A 21367-nucleotide genomic window follows, 5' to 3' on the forward strand; every position below is an offset into this window, starting at 1 on the left:
TTGACAGCATTCACGTGTGCGTTAGGTAGCCAGCACAGTGTCTGTCACCTGCGCTGCATTTGACTTATGTGTGTCAGATCAGTGTGTTAAAAATGCTGTCTGCTTGTAGACCTAGACTGAAATAGTGAGATGGGAATTGAAAGAGTAATGAATTAGGATGGCAAGATTGTTGGTGATGTTTCCAAATTTCCGCTATTGGATTATAGTGTTTTTTGAAATAAACATTAAAATATATAGTTATTAAACAGGATAGCAGCTCCTCTTAATACTCTTAATTGTCATGTGTGGGTTAGTTTTGTCTCTCTGATTTTATTGTCATCCGCCCCCCCCCCGGGGGGTGGAGGGTGGATTTCTTCTACTCTCTTGTATTCCCACAGCTTTCAACGCATTGCTTAACATACGGTGTATGTACTTGTTGATTTTAATGTATGTGTGTTTGCATATGTGCACAGCAACCGGGTAGAGGACGTGGGTGTGTGGCGGCAGTGTGCATTCCTTCTCATCCTTTTTTCCCTTGAGTAGCTGGAGCCTGGATGCTTTCCTTCTCGGAGGAGGAGGCTGAACGGCTGACCCTTATAACAAGTTGTCCCTCACTGAACAGGTGTCTCCCCCGCCTCTCGGAAAAGAGGGATGGTTGGATACTTAGTGACATCAGAGATCGACCAATGAGAAGTCAGGCTTCGGCAGACGAGCCAATGGGCGGTCGAGGGCGGGCCCGGTTTCCTGGGAGCCCGGCGGGCCAGGCTGGTCCTCCGGCCGCAGCGGAGTCTCCGCCGCTCACGCTGCCACCGGCAGCTCCCGCGACTCCCGGCGGCTCCAGTGGCGGCGCCGTTCCCTGCCCGCGCTTCTCCCGGACGCACGGCGCGGGCACCTCCCGCCGCGGCGCAGTTCCCCCGCCGCTTAGGCTCCGGCGGTGGTGCAGCTCATGCCTCCCGGCGCGGAGCGCGCAGGTGGGCCGGCCGCCGTGGGGAGATAGGCCCCCGGGGGCAGCGGCGGCTGGACCATGGCCCGGAGACCCGGGGCGCCGGCCGCCTATGGAGAGGACTTCTCCTTCGTCAGCCCGCTGGTGAAATACCTGCTCTTCTTCTTCAACATGCTCTTCTGGGTGAGTCTTGAGGGTTATTGGGGCACCTGGGCTGCAGGGCACTCCCTGGAGTGTTGAGCGGGCTGCCAGCGCTGAGGAGGGGTCGTTCCCGGATGCCTGGTTCAAGGCGAACGTGGTGAGCTGCACTGTCTAGTTTTCTGGGAAAATCACACTTTGGGGTAATTTATCCTAGGTAGGAACACCCCAGTGGCGCCTTCACTGCAGAGGGTGTTGGGGTGGAGGGAATGCAAGGGATTCGGTAAAGCTTTATGGGTATTCTCTCGGCTTCGGATGAGGGTCTGTGTCAGGCCAAAAAGGTGGGTTTGAGCGAAAGGAGCGGGTTTTCCTGTTGGCCCAAGGTAGACCCTTAATACATTCACGATTGGGGGATTTTTCAGGCCTGGGGGCTGGGAGGCCCTGCTGGCAAAGAAAAAAGAGGAAGGGGGGAAACCCAGACCTTTCCTCTCCCTTCCCTCAGAGAGAATGGGTTCAGGGGCTTTCATCTCTTCCTTTTGCAGGCCTCTGCCGCCCTCCCTCCCTCCCTCCCTCCAAAGGCTGAGAAAGGACAGGAATGGCCTCCGGGTGTGGATATTTTTCTCAGAACTCTCCCAAACTTTGCCCACCTTTCTCAGGACCAGGGTCCATCCCCTGGAGTTTGATATTCTTTCGCTTCTTTAAATAGACCCCATGTTGGACAGGGGGGAAGTCCAGGGGTCTTTTCAGAATCCTCTGATTGGAGCTGAAAAAGTAGAAAATGTCGGACTGGTGCTGCCTCGATTCCCACCCCCAGTCTGCCTTCAACTGTTGACTTGAGTAACCTGGGCAATATGTTCACCTCTGTGGGCCTCAGTCTCCTCCTCCATAAAAATCAAACCCAGCATGATCAAGGATGCTGGAAATTTTCTGCTGGAGCTGAGAATGCAGCTGGGCGAGATCATGAAATGCTAGTGCTAGCTCAATCCTGTTTCATGTCTCCAGAGTCCCTGAGCCTCTCTGGGTTTGAGAACATAGGGAGATCCATCCCCCCCCCCCATTCCCCAGTTTCTCTTCCAGCACCAACGACACCAGAGCTGCTGCTGCTCTGGGAGTCCATTATACTTGCCCACCTCTGCTTGAGACCTAAAGTTCAGACTTGCAGGAGGGAGGAGTCTACGTTTCCTAGGAGAAGGAGCAGACTAGGCAGCTAAGCCAGTTGCTGGAAAGGTTTCATGGGGGCCATGATGTGAACAGACACAAAGTACATAAGTGCTAGCATGTTGGGAAAAATGAGAGAAATCCCAGAGGGTGGTGATGACAGCTCACTCTCAGCCATTGTACTGGGAAAAATGAAGTTTGAACTCCTAACAAATTCTCAGTTCGGCAACTGGAAAAAAAAAAAACTAGAAGACATCTTGTCTAGAACTTTGCATTTTATATATAAGAAAGCCAAACCATAGAGGTGTTCTTTTGTCCTATGTCCAAAAGGGGGTTAGTGGGCTTGACCTGGTGATTTCTCTACTGAACCACAGGGGAAGTCCTTGGTTGCTGCTGTCGCTGGGGTGTTAGCAGTATTAGTAGTTAACTAGTCAACGCCAGTTTCAGCTGGTGGCCAGGGAAGAAAATCTCACCACCACTCTGTCAGGCTGGGGGATGTCCTAAGGGGAAGCCCCACACCTAAGGGCAAATTCCAGAGAACCCTCTTACATGCCTACTGAGTGTGTTAGGCCAATGACATGCCATCTTTAGAGCCAGCACTAGCATCCCAGGGACCTCATGTCCTTGATCTAACTTCCTCTGTCAATCATGACTTTGCGTGCAACTCCGTTGAAGCCTTTGGCGCTTCACCCTTATCTGTGCACCCTAGCAACAACAGCTGGATGCATCTGTTACAGTTGCCTTCACGGTCATTTTCCTGGACTTCCCCCACTCTACCCCTTTTACCAGATAAGTGACTTTGGGAGGTCACAGCAAGGGAGAGAGTTTGGCTCCATAGACCCATTTTTCTTGGTTCCAATGCTTCATTAAAGGTCAGAAGACCTGGCTAACCAAGCTGGCACCATCCCAAATTAGAGAAGTGCCCCTTCTTGGCCCTACTTGAGACTCATAAAAAGTCAGAGGCACTAGAAATAGCACACTGAAGGACAAGAGACCCAATTTCTTTCTGGCACCAACTTACTGTGTGACCCCAAGCCAATATATGTGTGTCTCTGTCCTTAAGCTTTCTCCTCTAAAGGAGAAAATTTTTTTCTGCCTCTGTGAACTATTTAAAGAGGAATGTGTCACTCTGGGGACTGTTTTCTTTCTTCAAGACCTAGGGCTAGCTCTAAGGATGCATCTTTCTTGTGTCCTGGGACCCTTGGGACATCGACTTTCCCAGGGAACAGTATTTTTTTGGCGTTACTGAGTGCCACTTCTCCCCTAGGTCTGGACTCATAGAGTTAATCCCACTTATGGTCAGCTGGAGATGAAAAGCTGGTTTTCCCAGATCAGGGGTCATTTTTCTTCCCATCCCCCTTTAGGGACTGATTATGGTGATTTTTTTTTTTTTTTTTTTAGGTTTCTCCACCATCCTAATCAAATTCCCCTTTCCTACTCAGGAGGCACCCATGGTTGGGATTGTCAGCCAACTCCTTTTCCAGGCAGAGCGCATGTTCTGGCCAGGTGCCTGGGAGGTGTGGATGGGTGGTGTTTGCATCTGTGCCTGGGTCACATTGGGAAGGCATCATCTGGGCTCATATGCGGTGGTGATAGTGTTGACCGTGGTGTCAGTGGTTATCTGTGCTACTTCTCTAGGAGCCCTGACCCTTGGGGAATTTGGAGTCTGACTCAGAAAGCTCCTGGCTCCTATGGGACCAGGACCTGTTCCTTCTGTTCATGTTTCAAATCTCAATTCCTCTTTTGCCTAGGAGTTCTGGTTTTCTTCCCAGAATTGTGTGCCTGGGTTACTGATTGTTAGAATTCCATGGCTTGGAGAATTGCCCCAGGATCACAGAAGTTATAGTTTAGTCTTTCAGTTAAGAAGTAGCTGACTTTCCTTACCTCCTTGTGTTAGCTCTATGCAGAGGGAATGAAGGCTTCCCTAGTGGCTCAGTTGATAAAGAATCTGCCTGCAGCGCAGGAGACCGCCTGCAACATGGGAGACCCGGGTTTGATCCCTGGGTCAGGAAGATCCCCTGGAGAAGGAAATGGCAACCCACTCCAGTACTCTTGCCTGGAGAATCCCATGGATAGAGGAGCCTGGTGGGCTACAGTCCATGGGATCACTAAGAGTTGGACATGACTGAACACAACCTTCTGTCTGTTTGTGCAAAGGGAAGACAGTGGGCTGATACACCACACTTTGTCAGCTTGGGCATTCGTTGGCAGGAGCATTTTCAGTGCTGCCCGCAGCAACCATCTCCCTCCTTGCTGATCCTTTTCCCATCCAGGGCAGCAGTTGGGGTGACTTTTGAGTCAGGCAAAGCCTAGAAGCTCAGCTCTCCTGCCCCCGTGCCTCAGCGGAGCCTTCCTTAGTGGCGATGCCTCAGGACTCCCCTGGTACCTTGTGCACGTTTTGATCGTCAGATCTTTTTTTTTAACCTGTGCCACATTTATGTGTTTCTTTATGTCTCCCCCTCTAGGCTCCTGAGGGTAGAGACTGCCTTATTTACTTCTGGATTCTCAGCGCCCAGCTGTGTTTGGCAGAGTGGGTACTTATTGAATGTTTATTGAGTGGTGAATGAGGGGTCAGAGCCTACGGAGTGAAGTCAGGATGCCCTTCCTCCCTCTCTTATGCACACTAGTCTGTCAGGATGCAGCACAACCTTAAGTCTTCAAGCATTCTTAATTCTTAACTGGGGTTGCATCCTGTGTTCTGTTCTGCAGTGGGCCTGGCACCCTTCCCTCAAGCCAGGTCAGAAAAAATGGCAGCCATGCCCTCCATCATCTCCCTCAGGGCCATGCCTGATTACTGCCCACAGCACACACGGACCCATCCAGGTCTTCCCTGGGCTGATCCAGGGTTCTGATGAGGTATCTCCTTCAAGAAATTCACTTTCCCTCCTACTTCCACTGTATTGGAATCCCCAGGGGATTCAGAATGCCCCCAAACCACCTGCAGCACTATCTGTTGTAGTCTGGCTCAGAAGCCACGAGGAAATGATCAGGCATTGAGCCTGGCAAAGGCCCCTCCTGAGTGGCAGGGTCCCTTCCTGCCCACCCCACCCCACCTTCACCACCATGCAAGCGCGGGCACACACACATACACACACACAACTACCTAAACATGTTAGGAGACAAAGCCCATTTCCTCCCCCATTTTTTTCCTCCTTTCCCTATAGACTAGGCAGGCTGCAATAAACAAATTATCACATTATTTTTATAAAACAACATCACCACCACCAAGAATGAAGACTGAACCACACTCTTTGTTGTCAGGTCACACACATGCCTTCTTAACTCCCTAAATAGCTCTGTTTGCCTTGTACCAAGTAGAAAATCATAGACTTCAAGCAGCCTTTAAAAAGGATAAAAGAGAAGCATCACTTAGAGTTGTGATAGCAAGCTATGTGTCAGGCTGGCGACTCCAGGCTGTGAGTCTGAATGTTTATACCACTATGAGCCCTTGTGAACTTCCCTTCCTCATTTATAACCTTGGAGAACCAAAACCAGCCATGGCCTAAAAGGAGCTAAAGGGTTGGCCCAGACGTTGGAGAGGAAAGAGCTCTGTGGACTCCACTCTAGCCGAGGAAAGAGCCCTAGGGACTCCACTCCAGCTGGACAATTCCATCCTATCCAGCGGGAGAGAGCCAACAGTCAGTCCCACATGAAGAGTTGCCACCTTAGAAATCCCAGAACAGTGGTGCCAGGATGGCTGCTGAAGGACTGGTGTGTGCAGATCCCAGGTAGTGAGAGAGGGGGCTCTGCTCTAGGGCTCACAGGCTGTGATTTTTTTGACTTCATCCAGAAATAAGGACAGAAAGGACTGAGAAGTGGGAGGTGCAGACCCCTGCCTCCCAACATCCTTCTGGCAGGGGGTGGAGGGGACAGTGGTTTGAGCCCCACACAGGGAATCACTCTACTCCCAGCTGTCTCCCACTGCCACCATCAAGAAAAGAAGGGGAAAGATTCATTCCAAAGAAAAGGTGAGACAGATCCACCCAGTTCATGCAGACTAGGCTTTTTATTTTAATTTTTAAAATTTTTTCCAAGATTTTATGTGGACCATTTTTTACTAATAACAGTCTTTACTGAATTTGTTACATTATGATTTCTGTTTTATGTTTTGGTTTTTTGGCCATGAGACATGTGGGATCTTAGCTCCCTGACCAGGAATTGAACCCATGTCCCTTGCATTGAAAGGCAAAGTCTTAACCACTGGACCACCAGGGAAGCCCCTAGATTGGACTTTAGAACGTGGAAGGTGGACAGGCCAGGCTTCCTCTCAGGGGCTGGTGGGCCCTAGTGGTGATGCCCCATTGGCCCCTTTCAGGGGCGGTTCCCGGGACTTCCCTCTGGGTCTTGCAGGGCCCTCCTGATGCTATTTTACTTCCCCCACTTGAGCCCTGCCGTTCGGAGATTACCAGCTGCTCACCCAAGACAACTGCAGGCAGCTCCTTCCCACCTCACACGAGGCCCTGAAGTGAACACACACGCCCTGGAGCTGCTGTGAGGCAGAGAGGGAGGCAGCCATGTGACTGAGGTCATGAGGCTCTGGAGCCATATGGACATACCTTCCAGTCCCACTTTAGCCACTCACTAACTTAGTGAATTCTCCCAACATCAGTTCTATAAAGTGGAGATGCTAACACCCTCTTGGGCTTGTGGTCATGGTGTGTATACAGTGGTTAGTCCAGTGCGTGGCCCTTTAGCCCTCAAAAAAAGGTAACTGTTACCATCGTTGTTAGAATTGGCTTGTCAAGGTCACCTGTTGGGGAAGGACTTGGAGAGCTAGGATAAGTGCTCCTCCTGACAAGTGACAGGTGTGTGGGGACTCAGTCTAGGCCAGGGCCAACCTTGAACCTGACTTCCTTCAACCTCAAACGCCCCTGCTCACATTCCTGCTGTTAGCCAGAAGGTGATGATGATTAATGGTGTCGTTATATTTTATAGTTTACAGAGACGTTTCCCATATATCATAGGAACAGACTCCACTGTTGTCCAAGGACCTTCCCCAGGTCCACTCCTCAGAACTTTTCACATTGCATTGGTTTTAATCCAATGGAAATGGACTCGAGCTAATCTGCCTGTAATTATGGACATTTGAGCCAGTAGATCTCTTGTCCAGGATCTTACCTGGGGGCCCTTCCCACTTGGTGCTGATGGCTGTGAATTAGTGTGCTAGGGGCTGGAATAAGGGTTTTCCTCACAAACATCAGTTCATGACTGTCTTTTCCTGATATACAGGGGAAAAAAAAGGTCAAATAACGGAGTGACTTTTCTGTTTTCTGTTATCTTCCATCTTCTCTCCAAGACTGCTTATCTGCCATCAAGGGCACGGGGAAAAGGACACGTTAGCAGCAAGCCTTCTGGAAAACTAGGAAACTATTAAGAATATTGCCATACTATTTTATGAGATGCTGAGACATGTGGCTAACAATCAAATCATCTGTTAGTAAAATTGTTCCTTATTTCTAGGATAGAAATTAGTATGTCATGTTTCCTCTCGTGACACACTGAGAAGGACACATTATCTGTGTTAATACTCCTGTCAAAAATACATCATCTGGATCAGATTGGGAAGAAACAATCCAACATCCAAACTGAGGGACGTTAAGCCAAACCACTGGCCTGGACTTACCAAAAAAAAAAGTCAGTATCAAAAGGAAAACTATCAGAACATGTATTGGCAATGATGTGGAGAAATTGGAATCCTGTACATTGCTGGTAGGAATGTGAAATGGTGCAGCTACTGTGGAAAAAGCTTGGTAGCACCTCAAAAAATTAAACATAGAATTACCCTACGACCTGGCAGTTCCACTCCAGGGTCGATACCCAAGAGAACAGCAAACAGGAGGTACTCAAACAAAAACTTGTACATGGATATTCATGGCAACACTATTCACAGTAGCCAAAAGGTGGAAACAACCCACATGTCCATCAGCAGATGAATGGAAAAACCAACTGGGTTCTATCCATACAGTGGGATATTACTAGGCCTTAAAAGGTAATGAAGTCCTGATACATGCTACAACACTGTTGAACCTTGGAAACATTAGAAGATAGACACCAAGAGCCACATATTATATGATTCCATTTATAGAAAATGTGCAGAATAGGCAAAACCATAGAGACAGAAAGCAGATCTGTGGTTGCCAAGGGTTGGAGGAGTGGAGGGAGTGGGGAGTGACCATTTAATGGGTGCGGGAGTTGTATTTGGGGTGAAGAAAATGTCCTGGAGCCTGATAATGGTGGTGGTTGCCCAGCAATGTGCATGTATTTATGGCCACTGAACTGCACTCTTTAAAATGGTTAATTTTGTGGTATATGTACTTTACCACAATTTTTTAAAAGTCAGTGTCTTGAGAAACCAAATACAAAGAAAAGAAAAAAAGCAGTGAAACTGTTCCAAGCTAAAGGAGACTTGATCCATGGATCACTAAATGCATGATCCTTGACTGGAAGCTGAATCAGGAAAAAAGGGGGGGAAAGCAGTTATAAAGGACATTATTGGGATAGTTGGGCAAAGTTAAATATGAATATAAATTAGATAGTAGTAGTACCATATTAAAGCTTCAAAAAGAATCTAATATGTCAAGATTGCATATGGTATACCAAGAGAGCACTGTAGCTTCTCAGTGTCCTGTCATCTGAACATTTTTAAGTTCTACTGCCATTTTTTGGTGTAAAGAGAAAACACCCTGATTAAAGGTTGTAAAACTGTAAACAAGTGAATCCAAGTTTAAGAAAATATGATATTACAAAGTGTGTATTTACACGACTAACAAATTGAGGGTGACTTTTTTTAAAATAGATTTCATTTTTTAGAACAGTGTTAGTTTTACAGGAACTTTGAGAAGATGGTACGGAGAGTTCTCATATACCCCACACCCAGTGTCTCTTGTTTATTAACATCTTACATGAGTATGATGCTGCTTCCCAGGTGGCACAGTGGTAAAGAATCTGCCTGCCAACATAGGAGACTCAAGAGACACAGATTCGATCCCTGGGTCAGGAAGATCTCCCAGAGTAGGAAATGACAACCCATTCCAGTGTTCTTGCCTAGTAAATTCCACGGACAGAGGAGCCTGGTCAGCTACAGTCCATGGGTCGGTTGCAAAGAGTCAGACACAACTGAGCAACTGAGCACGCACAGGAAAAATCTGGAATGAACTTTTCAGCCAACCCGATACATTTGTTACATTAAAGTCCATGCTTTATTCAGCTTCCCTTAGTTTTTACTTAATGCCCTTTTTGTGTTCTAGGATCCCATCCAGGATACCAAATTTCATTTAGTTGTCATGTCTCCTTAGGTTTTTGTTGGCTGTGGCAGTGTCTCAGAATTTCCTTGTTTTTGAAGCCTTTGACAGTTTGGAGGAGCACTGATCATCTTGTCCCTCTATTGGAACTTGTCTGATGTTTTCTTATAATTATACTGGGGTTATGGGTTTGGGGAAGGAAGACCATGGAAGGGAAGTGCCATTTCACATAATCTCATATATCAATGACCTCTGCTGATGTTGACCTCGATCACTTGGCTGAGGGAGTCAGGCTTCTTCATTGTAAAGTTAGTCTTTTCCCCACCCTTTTCCAGTCTGTTCTCTTTGGAAAGAAGTTACTGTGTGCATCCCACGCTTGGAAGTGGGGAATTGTGTTCCACCTCCCTGACACTGCAGTGAGTGATATTCGCTCAGTCATATCCAACTCTGTGTGACCCCATTGACTGTAGCCCTCCAGGCTCCTCTGTCCATGGGATTTCCCAGGCAAGGATACTGGAATGGGTTGCCATGCCCTTCTCCAGATGCTGCAGTACCTCCATAAAATATTTGGAATTCTGTGTGAGAGATTTGTCTTTTCTCTCCCATTTATTAAGTCATTTATATCAGTATGGACTCACGGATATTTATTTTATATTTGGGGCAACAATTCCATACTCTTTTATTTTGATATCTCTTTGGCACGGCCACACCAATGTGGGGTTTTGTTTTTTATTTTTGAGCGTTTCCTTGCCTTCTGGCACCACAAGATGCTCCAGACTTATCTATTTCCTGCCCTAGTCCTAGGATCCGGAGACGGCAATGGCACCCCACTCCAGTACTCTTGCCTGGAAAATCCCATGGACGGAGGAGCCTGGTAGGCTGTAGTCCATGGGGTCGCTAAGAGTCAGACATGACTGAGCGACTTCACTTTCACTTTTCCTGTTCATGCACTGGAGAAGGAAATGGCAACCCACTCCAGTATTCTTGCCTGGAAAATCCCAGGGATGGCGGAGCCTGGTGGGCTGCCGTCTATGGGGTCGCACAGAGTCGGACACGACTGAAGCGACTTAGCAGCAGCAGCAGCAGCAGTCCTAGGATCATCCATTTCTCCAAGGAGCCCAGTGGATGGCTATTTTCATTGTAAGGTGATTACTTACCTTACATAAGGATAAAGGTACTGGTGCGGGCACATTATTTTATATAATTTGATGGACAACTCTTCAGGAACATGCCTTTGGCTGGACTCAGCTATTTTAAAAACTGTGTCTAGCGTTTGAAAGTTTCTAGCGAGGCTTCATTCTAGCCAGAATATGAAAAGCTATTCTAGGAAAAGAAGTGTCTTTATCTCCGTTCTCATCATGAAAGGAGGTCACTGGTGATATTGTGGGGTATCACAAGGATTTTGTAGCAAAGACTGATATGGTGTAGACAGTACCCAACTGAGATTGGAAACGAGGTTTAGTCCAGGTGTTGCCACTGCACCCATGTGCACCTGGTCAAATATCACTTTGCTCTTTTGGTCTCATCTATTTAAAAAAAAAAAAAAAGTGGCCGGGCTCATTCCTAAGTTTCTATTCAGCTCTCAAATGCTAAGCTAATAACAGCAGTACTCACTTTGGAATGGCAGCAGCTCTGAGGAATTCAGGGTGGGAGACGTGGTCAGGAATAGAAGTGTGAAAGAGAAGCTGTGACTCCAGGATAAAGAGGCAGATCAATGACAGAAATGCAGAATTTCAGAGATAGCTAGTGAGCTTCCAAGTAAGCAGGATCATTAATGATCTTATTAAATATTCATGATCATATTAATGTCTTAACTTTCTTTTTCACATAACCAGCACCTGCTGCTCTAGATCCCTGGCCGAGTGTGCTTGAGGCTGGTGGTTCTTGAACTTGGCTGCATGTTGGAATCACTTGGAATGCATTCAGGAACACTGTGATCTGGGTTCCAATGCCAGAGATTCTGACATACTTGGTTTGGGGTGTAGCCTACGCATCAGGAGTTTTGAAGTTCTCCCCCCCCCAATTCTGATGGCAGCCAACATCAAGAAGCACTGCCTTAGGCTATCGATGCTCTTGCCCCCTCCCACATAGCAGATATGTCTCCTTAAGGGCAGGGACCACATCTTGCTCATCTTTGCAGTCCTCAGAGTGTCTCCTACATAACAGCTGATGAACTGGATTTGGAGACTGTATTTGTTTCCTATTACTGCTGTTAACAAATTGCTACAAACTGAATGGTTTAATGTAACACAAATTAGTTTTCTTATAGTTCTGGAGGTCAGAAGTCCAAAACAGGTCTCACTGAGCTGAAATTAAGATGTCAGCAGGCATGATTCCCTCTGGAGGCTTTAAGGAAGAATCTAGTTCCTTGCCTTCTCCAGCTTTTAGAGGCTGTTCACGGTCCTTGGCTTACGGCACACACTTCAGCCCCTGCTTCCATTCTCATACACACGTCTCCTCTACTCTGACCCTCTTGCCTCCTTCTTATAAGGTCCCTTGTGATTATATTAGGCCAGCTGGGATAATCTCCCCATTGTAAGGTCTTTAAGTGAATCACATTTGCACAGCCCCGCCAGGCATGTAAGGTAACATTTTCACAGATTTTGGGCATTAGGACAGGACATCTTTCTAGGGGACACTGTTCTACCTACCGCAGATAGAGACAGAGCAGCTGCTATAATTACAAGCCCACCCACGGAATGAAGTTACCCTGGGACACGTGGCGTCTCTTTACTTTCCCTTTCTTGTTTTAGCTAGCTGTGTGGGGATTTAATCAGAGACCGTCTTTGTGAAAAGTTATACACCCCAGTGAAAATTTAACGTGAAAAAACAGTGAGGATCCTGGGAGCAACAGAAATAAAGAGCTGCTGTTAAGGCGCGTCCGTCATGTCCGACACTGTGCGACCCCATAGACGGCAGCCCACCAGGCTCCTCCGTCCCTGGGATTTTCCAGGCAAGAATACTGGAGTAGGTTGCCATTTCCTTCTCCAGTTCATGAGAGTGAAAAGTGAAAGTGAAGTCGCTCAGTCGTTTCCAACTCTTCACGACCCCATGGACTGCAGCCTACCAGGCTCCTCTGTCTGTGGGATTCTCCAGGCAAGGGTACTGGAGTGGGTTGCCATTGCCTTCTCCGGAAATAAAGAGCAGATACATATTTTTAAATGAATCAGTAAAGTGATATTCAGAACCAGAATTGGCTGTGGTGAGTTTTAAAGGGCAGACAGAGATGCCCGATTGCTCTGGCAAAGGGCTTGTGTCTCTAGGCTGGTGGGATGACCGGGATCTCTGCTGTGGGTTTTCTTCACCTCCCACCCACTGCCCCTTGCTCCCTGAGCCTGGCTGTGCTGTGGGACAAGAAGCCAGCTGGCACCTCCAGCCCCTCCCACAGCTCTCTGCAAGCAGCTCCCTCGCTCCTGGACAGAGTGTGAGGGCCAGCACATACGCATGGGGCCCCAAGGCAGAGGGAATGTCAAACGACTGGGGGCCAAGGAGAAGGGTCTCCTAAAAGACATGGTTTTAGACAAGGTTTTCCCATTTCCTGCTGAATGCACCAGCTGGTAGAGTTCGCCAAAGAAAATATCTCTTTACCGAGGGACTAGTCTGACCTGTTGACCTGCTGTAGGGGCTCAATTCCCTTCTCCCACCAAAGCCCCAAGATGTTTCTTCCCAGCTGGTCTCTGTCTTTCAGGACAGTGGAGTCCAGCCAGCCCTGTCCTTCCCCACTGAACTGGTCAAGTTCCTGCTGAGAACTCCCTCCAGCCAGAGCGTTGCCCCAGCTATTGCCATGGTGATAGCCAGCTGCTACTTAGCACCAGCCTGGGAACTGGGCAAAAAGGAAGGGTGTGCACACAGGGTCATCCTGCACTCCTGGAGGCCTGCGGTGAGGGCACAGAGGGCACAGGCCCCTTTAGGGAGCCCTGGTGGCCTTTGATGGGTTTGTTTTCTCAAAGAGAAGCTTGAAAGGTCTAAATTCTCTATTTCCGCACCCTGGAATCAGACTGTATAAAGTTTCCTTTGTAAGGTAGTTCTGCTATTTTACACCAACACATTCATGTGCAAGCATTCTTTCATTCTGGTTTGCACTTTCATTCTTACATTTGACACCACGTTGACCTCCAAGAGGGTTAGAGACCTGGGAGCATCTACTCAGGCCTGCTTCAGCCTGAAGACCTTCCCTTTGAAGTAGCTGGATTTCAAATTCAGAACTTCACAGTTTCTATGTGACCCTGGGCAAGTTAACCATTAGTAATGATTTGTTGTTAGTCGCTAAGTCATGTCTGACTCTTTTGTGACCACATGGACTGCAGCCCACCAGGCTCCTCTGTCCATGGAATTTCCTAGGCAAGAATACTGGAGTGGGTTGCCATTTCCTTCTCCAAGGGATCTTCCCAGCACAAGGATCAAACCCTCACATTTCCTGCTTGGCAGGCAGATTCTTTACCACTGAGCCACCTGGGAAGCCCCAATTAGTACTGATAGATAATATTTATTACTAGGCATTTTGTTAAATGCTTTCCATACATTCTTTTATTTCATCTTCACAGTAATCTGATTAGATATAGTTGTTTTAAATTCCCATCTTCAGGGACTTCCTTGATGGTCTAGTTGTTAAGAATCCACCTGCCAATGCAGAGAACATGGGTTTGATCCCGGTCCAGGAAGAGTCCACATGCTTCAGGGCAACTAAGCCTGTGTGCCACAACTACTTAGCCCTCGCTCTAGAGCCTGAGAGCTGCAACTACTGAGCCTGTGCGCCTAGAGCCTGTGCTCTGCAACAGAAAAGCCACTGCAGTGAGAAGCCCACACACCACAACAGAGTAGCCTCTGCTCGCTGCAACTAGAGAAAAGCCCACACAGCGACAAAGACCCAACACAGCCAAAAAGAACAACGACAACAAAAAACAAGTAAATTCCCAGATACAGAAACTGAAGTTCAGAGAGTTGTTCAGCATGGGCTCAGATTCACCTCACTCTGAAGCCCATGTTCCTAACTGCTGTTTTGTATTTAACCTTGCATTGCCTTAACTTCCTCATCTGTTAAGATGGGGAGAATAGCTGCCTCACCAGATAACTGTGTTGTGAGAATTAAATGTGATCATCCTGATACAGGCTTTTCATGGAGGTAATGGCATGCCAGATTCTATCAACAGTATCACTGGGGAGGAAAAAGATGCTCATTTCTGGTCCAGGAAGCGTCGTCATCCTCCTCCTCTCCTCCAAGGTTACTCGTGGCTCTCAGGGCTCCCCGGTTTCCAAAACCTCAGTGTGGCTCCTTCCCTGTCTCCACAGGTGATTTCCATGGTGATGGTGGCTGTGGGCGTCTACGCTCGGCTAATGAAGCACGCAGGTGAGCTACAGTTCCTGTCCATCTCCCCATGACTCTTGCCTGCCCCCTTTCTCCTCTGCCTCTTTCAGCCCTGGCCCTTCAGCCCTCCTCCTCACAGAAGCTATAGAGCTACGGGGGGCAGCCACCCTCTAGCCAAATCCTGGCGGCTTACTCCGCCTGGCCACCCGAGCCAGTTCACCTGGATTTCCCCAAGCTCCCTCAAATCTTCTGAGATCCACCTGCATTTTAGGCTTAGGGCATATCTAGGGAAGAAGGTAGGCTTCTGGGTGCAAAGACTAACCAGAGGCTTCAGCCCTCCCTTCGTTCTGTTCTGGAGAAACTCAACCTCCATTCCTATTCCTCTACACGAAGTCTCCAGGAAACGGAATCTGCAAAAGCCAGCGAGCCTAATGCCATTCTAATTCTTTTCTGGAGCGAAAGTGGTTCCTCCTCTCTCAAGCCTGGGAATAAAGGCTCTTACTTTGTTAGTTCCTCAAATTAAAGGCCACAGACCGTTCTGGGCCCTTAGTGTTCTCCCCGTGGGAGGGCAGTACTGCTCCCTGTAACCTTTACCTAGCCACACTGGAGAGTCCCCCACCAGGGGAGGGGGATAGTTCTGGGGACACCCCACCCCACCCCTGGTACCCCGCTCAGTGGGCACCAGCTCATACTGAGCTGCTCACCCCCCAGAGGCAGCGCTGGCCTGCCTGGCCGTGGACCCGGCCATCCTGCTGATCGTGGTGGGCATCCTCATGTTCCTGCTCACCTTCTGCGGCTGCATCGGATCTCTCCGCGAGAACATCTGCCTCCTGCAGACGGTGAGTGGTCAGGGGCGACCCCCTAGGAAGGCCCGGGCCCTCCCTCCCTGTGCTTCTCCTTCCTGAAACCTTTCAGTTTCTTTTGTCCCTTGCTGCCTCCAAGGTCCGTGCTGTCTACTCCTCCCTGTAGAGCTCAGCTCAGGTAACCCAGCCAGGGCAACCATCCCCAGAACAGCGTCCCAGAGACAGCTGCCTTTACTGTGGGGGTGGGGAGGTGTCTGGGAGAAGTGGCCTGTGGCCCCTGAGTCCTCCCTGTGGCCCTGGGAAACTCCTGCCCAGCGCGGTAATAGACTGCCTCCTCTTCCCACCTGCTCCCTCACAGTTCTCCCTCTGTCTCACCATCGTGTTCCTGCTACAGCTGGCAGCTGGGGTCCTGGGCTTCGTCTTCTCGGACAAGGTAACTCTGGGAGTCACGGGGCCTACTCAGATGTGAACCAGAGGGAGGAAGGAAGGTTCCTGCCTGTGCTCAGCCTGACTAATTAACCACAGTGGTCCTTCCCCTGAGGAGCATTAGCCTTTGAAAGATTGTCCTTAGGGATGAATGAATGCCCTTTAAAGTCACCATATTTAAAGAGGATTTCAAGATCGTAAGGGGTTTTCCTGTGCCAGTCTGAGAGGCCAACAGGGAAATAAATTCTATGAACCCAAAGTTAAAATAGTCTGCAAACTTTAATGGCAAACGATTGAGTAAAATTCAGTTATCAAGTGGATCACAGACAACACGAAGAGCCTTTTATTTCTTTTAAAAATTACTTATTGGGATAAACAAAAGTAAGAAAAGGGGGAAGTAAACAAGACTTTGAACAGCTCTCACCATATCTGGAAGTGGTCTGCCTTTCAGTGGCAGCCCTTTTCATTAAAAACCAGAATTTCTTTCCAAAAGGGCAGATGACGGCCAGGGGCAGAGTATAGGACTATGGATAAGAAATTTTGAGAAACGTAATGAAGCAGAAAGGAAGAGAGCATGTTTAAACTATGAAATTGAGAGCCACTGAGTCCATTCAGAGTGTCCTAGTCCTTCTGACTTAGTAAAATCCTAAAAATGATACAAAGAAAAGATCTGTACTCAAAAACGCTGGAGAAGACTCTTGAGAGTCCCTTGGACTTCAAGGAGATCCAACCAGTCCATGCTAAAGGAAATCAGTCCTGGGTATTCATTGGAAGGACTGATGTTGAAGCTGAAACTCCAATACTTTGGCCACCTGATGCAAAGAGCTGATTTATTTGAAAAGACCCTGATGCTGGGAAAGATTGAGGGCAGGAGGAGAAGGGGATGACAAAGGATGAGATGGTTGGATGGCATCACTGACTCAATAGACATGAGTTTGGGTATACTCCGGGAGTTGGTAATCGAAAGGGAGGCCTGGCGTTCTGCGTCTCAGAGTCGGACACGACTGAGCAACTGAACTGAACAGAAGGAGATGCAATTCTCTTATGTCCACTAGAGGTCAGTGTCTTAGCTCAGTTAGTCCTTTTCTACTAAAAAACAATCCACCGCCTCAACACACACAAACTAGTTTCACTGCTTTACATCAGTCAAGTATTTTGTGTAATAGTACTCAGAGATAGATAAATATTGGCTTATCTTGAAATGTGGCTCTGAGACGTGGCAACAGTAGATCAGCATTTTTCTTGCCCACAGGTACCTGGGAGCCCAGGGATGCATGGGCTTCGGAACTGGCCCTCTTCCCTGCTAGGACTTGGTTCTGACTTCAAGGCTGACTTAAAGAAAGATGAGCACCGTCTATTGCTGTTTCTGCAGGGGAGCAGGTTAGGGGCTGGTCCTGTGTTCTGATTCCCTCCTCATGTTTCTGGCAGGTGCGGGGCAAAGTGAGTGAGATTATCAATAATGCCATCGTGCACTACCGAGATGACTTGGACCTTCAGAACCTCATAGATTTTGGCCAGAAGGAGGTACGGGTTGAGGAGGGGGGTGGTCATCTAGTGGTCTGGGAAGCTATGGGTAAAAGTTAATGCCATCCCAAGAGACAACTCACCCTCAAGGTCTGTGGGCTTTTTCATTACCTGATAGGTAATGGATTCTGGGAAAGGGTTTGGCAAAAAAGCCACACATAGCTTTAAAAGTACTTTTACAGGCACAGAATAGTATATATAGTAATCTACCGATTGTGTAAAATAAAAGAGGAAAGAATATGTATTCATATTTACAAAAGGAATCTGAAAGGATATAAAAGAAACCATTATAAGTGGTTACTCTTGCCTGGAGAATCCCAGGGACGGGGAGCTTGGTGGGCTGCCGTCTATGTGGTCGCACAGAGTCGGACACGACTGAAGCGACTTAGCAGCAGCAGCAGCAGCAGCATAAGGGGAAACTGACAGATATTTTTTAATATCACCAATTAGAAAGTTAGATTTTTTAAATTGTGGTAAAATATACATAATATCAAATTTACCATTTTTAAGTGTACAGATCTGTAGCAATAAGTATACATTCACACTGTTGTATAGCCGTCATCACTATCCATCTCCAAAACTTTCTTCCCAAACTGAAACTCCATACCCATTAAACACTAACTTTCCATTTCCCCACTCCTCCTAGCAGCCACCATTCTATTTTCTGTCTCTATGAAATTCTGTCTCAATGAATACTGTGTTTGTCCTTTTGTGACTGGGTTGTTTCACTTAGTGTGTCTTCAGGATTCATCCATGTTGTGGGTTGTGCCAAAATTTCCTTCCTTTATAAGGCTAAATAATATTCCATCATATGTATATATCACTTTGTTAATCCATTTGTCTTTTGGTGCACACTTTGCGTCACTTCTGTATTTTGGCTCTTGTGAATAATGCTGCTGTGAGTCAGAAGTTATATTTGAAACAAAAGTGCTTTTGAGACCAGTGCTGAGTTCCCCTTCACTTGGTGTAACACCCTTAACTTGGATCCTGTTTGCTTTCATGGTGTAATTATGGGCCCACAACATTGAAGAGTCCCCTCCTGTGCTTTCTCTACATTAAGACAAATGTTTGTAGCACTGATCCTTTAATTATTTCAGCCAGTATTTTGGGAACATATCCTTTTGCCAGGCTCTATGCTTCCCTGGTGACTCAGTAGTAAAGAATCTGCCTGCCAATGCAGGAGACGTGGGTTCGATCCCAGGGTCAGGAAGATCCCCTGAAGAAGGCAACCCACTCTAGTATTCTTGCCTGGAAATTCCCATGGATGGAGGAGCCTGGTGGGCTACAGTCCATGGGGTCACAAAGAGTCGGACACGACTTAGCAACTAAACAACAAATGCTATGCAAGAGTGAAAAACCAGAAACTGCCCTCAAGGAGCTAATAGTTGAGTGTGTAAAACAAAGTATATATATGTGAAGTTACAACAAAATATATAAACTAATAGAAATTAAGAAAAGATAACTTCTTCAGGTGCAGGTCACTGAGAAGCTTGAGCTCAAAGTTTCAAGGCTGTGTTTAAACACAACTTGAACTTATAAGTAGAAGCTTGCCATAGACTTCTGGTTGCTTTGAGAATTCCCTGTGTCACCTCAGTGTAAGGGGTGGGTGATTTTTAACCCCTGTGATGGGCTTTGTTGCAGTTCAGCTGCTGTGGAGGGATTTCCTACAAGGACTGGTCCCTGAACATGTACTTCAACTGTTCAGAAGACAACCCCAGCCGTGAGCGCTGTTCTGTGCCTTATTCCTGTTGCTTGCCTACCCCCAACCAGGTAAGCACACCTCCTGCCTCATTTCCTCCCACAGTGATGTGAGTTACTTTCTGATTAGGGCAGCTGCCATCGGGAATCTCCATCCCCTAGCTCAGCCAGTCAGTTCTGCAGAACAGCTGTCATGTTTATCTTCACTCCAATCTTATGGCTTTGTCAATCTTTCACTTCTATAGCCCACTTGGCGGCCCAGAAGGCCCAGGTCTCTAAAGCAAGGAGAACTGGACTCGGATCGCCAGAGGAAGGGAAGTCGGCATTTAGCAACTTCCAACCTAGCATCCTCCACATATATTCTCTAACAATTTAGGAGTTTAGGAAGGGTGGGAGGCCCATCAGCTAGGGCCCCAAAGAAAAAGTTTTAGGAATGGGATTCCCACTTGGCTTTTGAACTCTCTCCCCAGGCAGTGATCAACACCATGTGTGGCCAAGGTATGCAGGCCCTTGACTACCTGGAAGCTAGTAAAGTCATCTACACCAACGGCTGTATTGACAGACTGGTCAATTGGATACATAGCAACCTCTTCGTACTTGGTGGTGTGGCACTGGGCCTGGCCATCCCCCAGGTAACTTACCCTGTAAAACTGCGGTTCCACAATTCTGTAAAGACTCCTTTAGTTTGGGGGAGGGCACCTGGGACTCAGCTAGAGCGTCAGGCACTAACACTGCTGAAGGGCAGGTGCTGACTGCACTGGGAAGACTGAGTCAGAGAAAACAAGGCCATCACTCATGGCTGAGGACCCAATTCTTTCTTACCTTTTCCAGCTGGTGGGAATCCTGTTGTCCATGATCCTCGTGAGTCAGATCAAAGATCAGATCAAACTGCAGCTCTACAATCAGCAGCACCGGGCAGACCCATGGTACTGAAGATCCATCCTGCACCTCCTCTATAGGGCAGCAGGCGAGCCTCATCAACAGACAGCAGTGGTTACAGCTGCCGGCACCCAGTGGAGATTGGATTCCAGCCCTGCAAGCCACAGCCCAGTGGGAGGAAGCAAACCCCAGGCAGCAGAAGGCAGGGTGCACAGGTGGCTCTAGTCTGAGAAGGATGTGCCTCCTCTCCTCATCCCAGCTCTCAGCATTGTTATTTTGTATTCTAACCTCAATCATTTGGGTTTAGATTTTTGTTTTGTCTGAGACAGATGCTTGAGCAATAGCAGTTGCACACGGTTGTGGGGGCACTGGGCTTTTCACCAAGCCATGACAACTGACGGCCCTACTAGGGCTGCTACTGAGCTTGACCAACTTACTCAGATTCTTGCTGTTGCCAGCGAGCCCTGCCTGGAGTCCGGCTGGCATGATACCAGCTCCAGAAGGGACGGGGCAGAGCAGGCAATGAGCCTGGGGGTTGACTGGGGACAGCAGTCTGTATTGGGTAGGAGTGGAAGGCGATGTGTTTACTAACTGCCTGTCCTGCCACCCTCCCAGGTAGTCAGAGTGAGCTACATCCTGCCCCTCCCTCATTTCCATGGAAACGTGGCGGCAAGGGCAAGGGGTACAACAGCAACCAAATTCATCTCTTCTCCTTTCCCTTAAAAAATGTTTGGAACCGTAGTCTATATTCTGCAGCCAGCAGAGGTGGGACTGAGCCATAGGCGCCCTTGAATCCCACCCTGTATGGCCCTCCCTGCCCAGTAAGTGGATTTTCTTTTTAAACATTGGCAGTGTGCAGAGAAAGAGAAGTTAACACCCGCCCACCACCGCCATTCCTCTGCAGCAGAGCTCAGTATAAGCAGGGATCTTGCTGGGGCTGGGGGAGCCAGAAATGGCAATAAAAGTTTGTTGACCTGGACTAGGCTGGACTCTGTGAATTTTCCATTCTGGCAACTAGAAATGGGGGGGGAAGGCGGTAGAAGGGCCCAGCCATAGGGGGGTGGGATGCGGGGGGAGAAGAGGGAGGCCTCCCTCCAGGAGGGGACGCGACAGTTTCTTAAACGCTACCGTACTTCGCCCGCCCCATCACCCACCCCGCCTCCCTCCAGCAGATGCGTTACTCCACTCCCACAACTTCGTCCTCTCCGGTTTAAATTAGATAGATTCCCAATTCGGATCTGGGAGCAGCGTAATTTTATCCCCAAATGCGACG

The 21367-nt window shown here is 48.1% G+C and overlaps 1 protein-coding gene across 2 annotated transcripts; it reads left to right on the forward strand.

The window, feature by feature from the left end:
* The first annotated feature begins 736 nt into the window (after positions 1 to 736).
* Positions 737 to 21073, forward strand: TSPAN33 (tetraspanin 33). 2 transcript variants are annotated; one of them, XM_081531280.1, is made up of 8 exons: positions 737 to 1105; positions 14749 to 14806; positions 15476 to 15603; positions 15926 to 16000; positions 17422 to 17517; positions 19159 to 19287; positions 19686 to 19847; positions 20047 to 21073. In XM_081531280.1, exons 1-8 carry the CDS (start codon positions 1004 to 1006, stop codon positions 20146 to 20148), a joined length of 852 nt encoding a protein of 283 aa, XP_081387406.1. In that variant the 5' UTR covers positions 737 to 1003; the 3' UTR covers positions 20149 to 21073. The 2 variants fall into 2 exon arrangements, with proteins under 2 accessions (XP_081387406.1, XP_081387407.1); XM_081531281.1 differs by lacking the exon at positions 15926 to 16000.
* Positions 21074 to 21367: the final 294 nt, after the last annotated feature.

Source organism: Giraffa tippelskirchi, chromosome 10 (genome assembly GCF_054371585.1).
Source record: "Giraffa tippelskirchi isolate mGirTip1 chromosome 10, T2T-mGirTip1v1.2.pri, whole genome shotgun sequence".
Classification (NCBI taxonomy): Eukaryota; Metazoa; Chordata; class Mammalia; order Artiodactyla; family Giraffidae; genus Giraffa; species Giraffa tippelskirchi.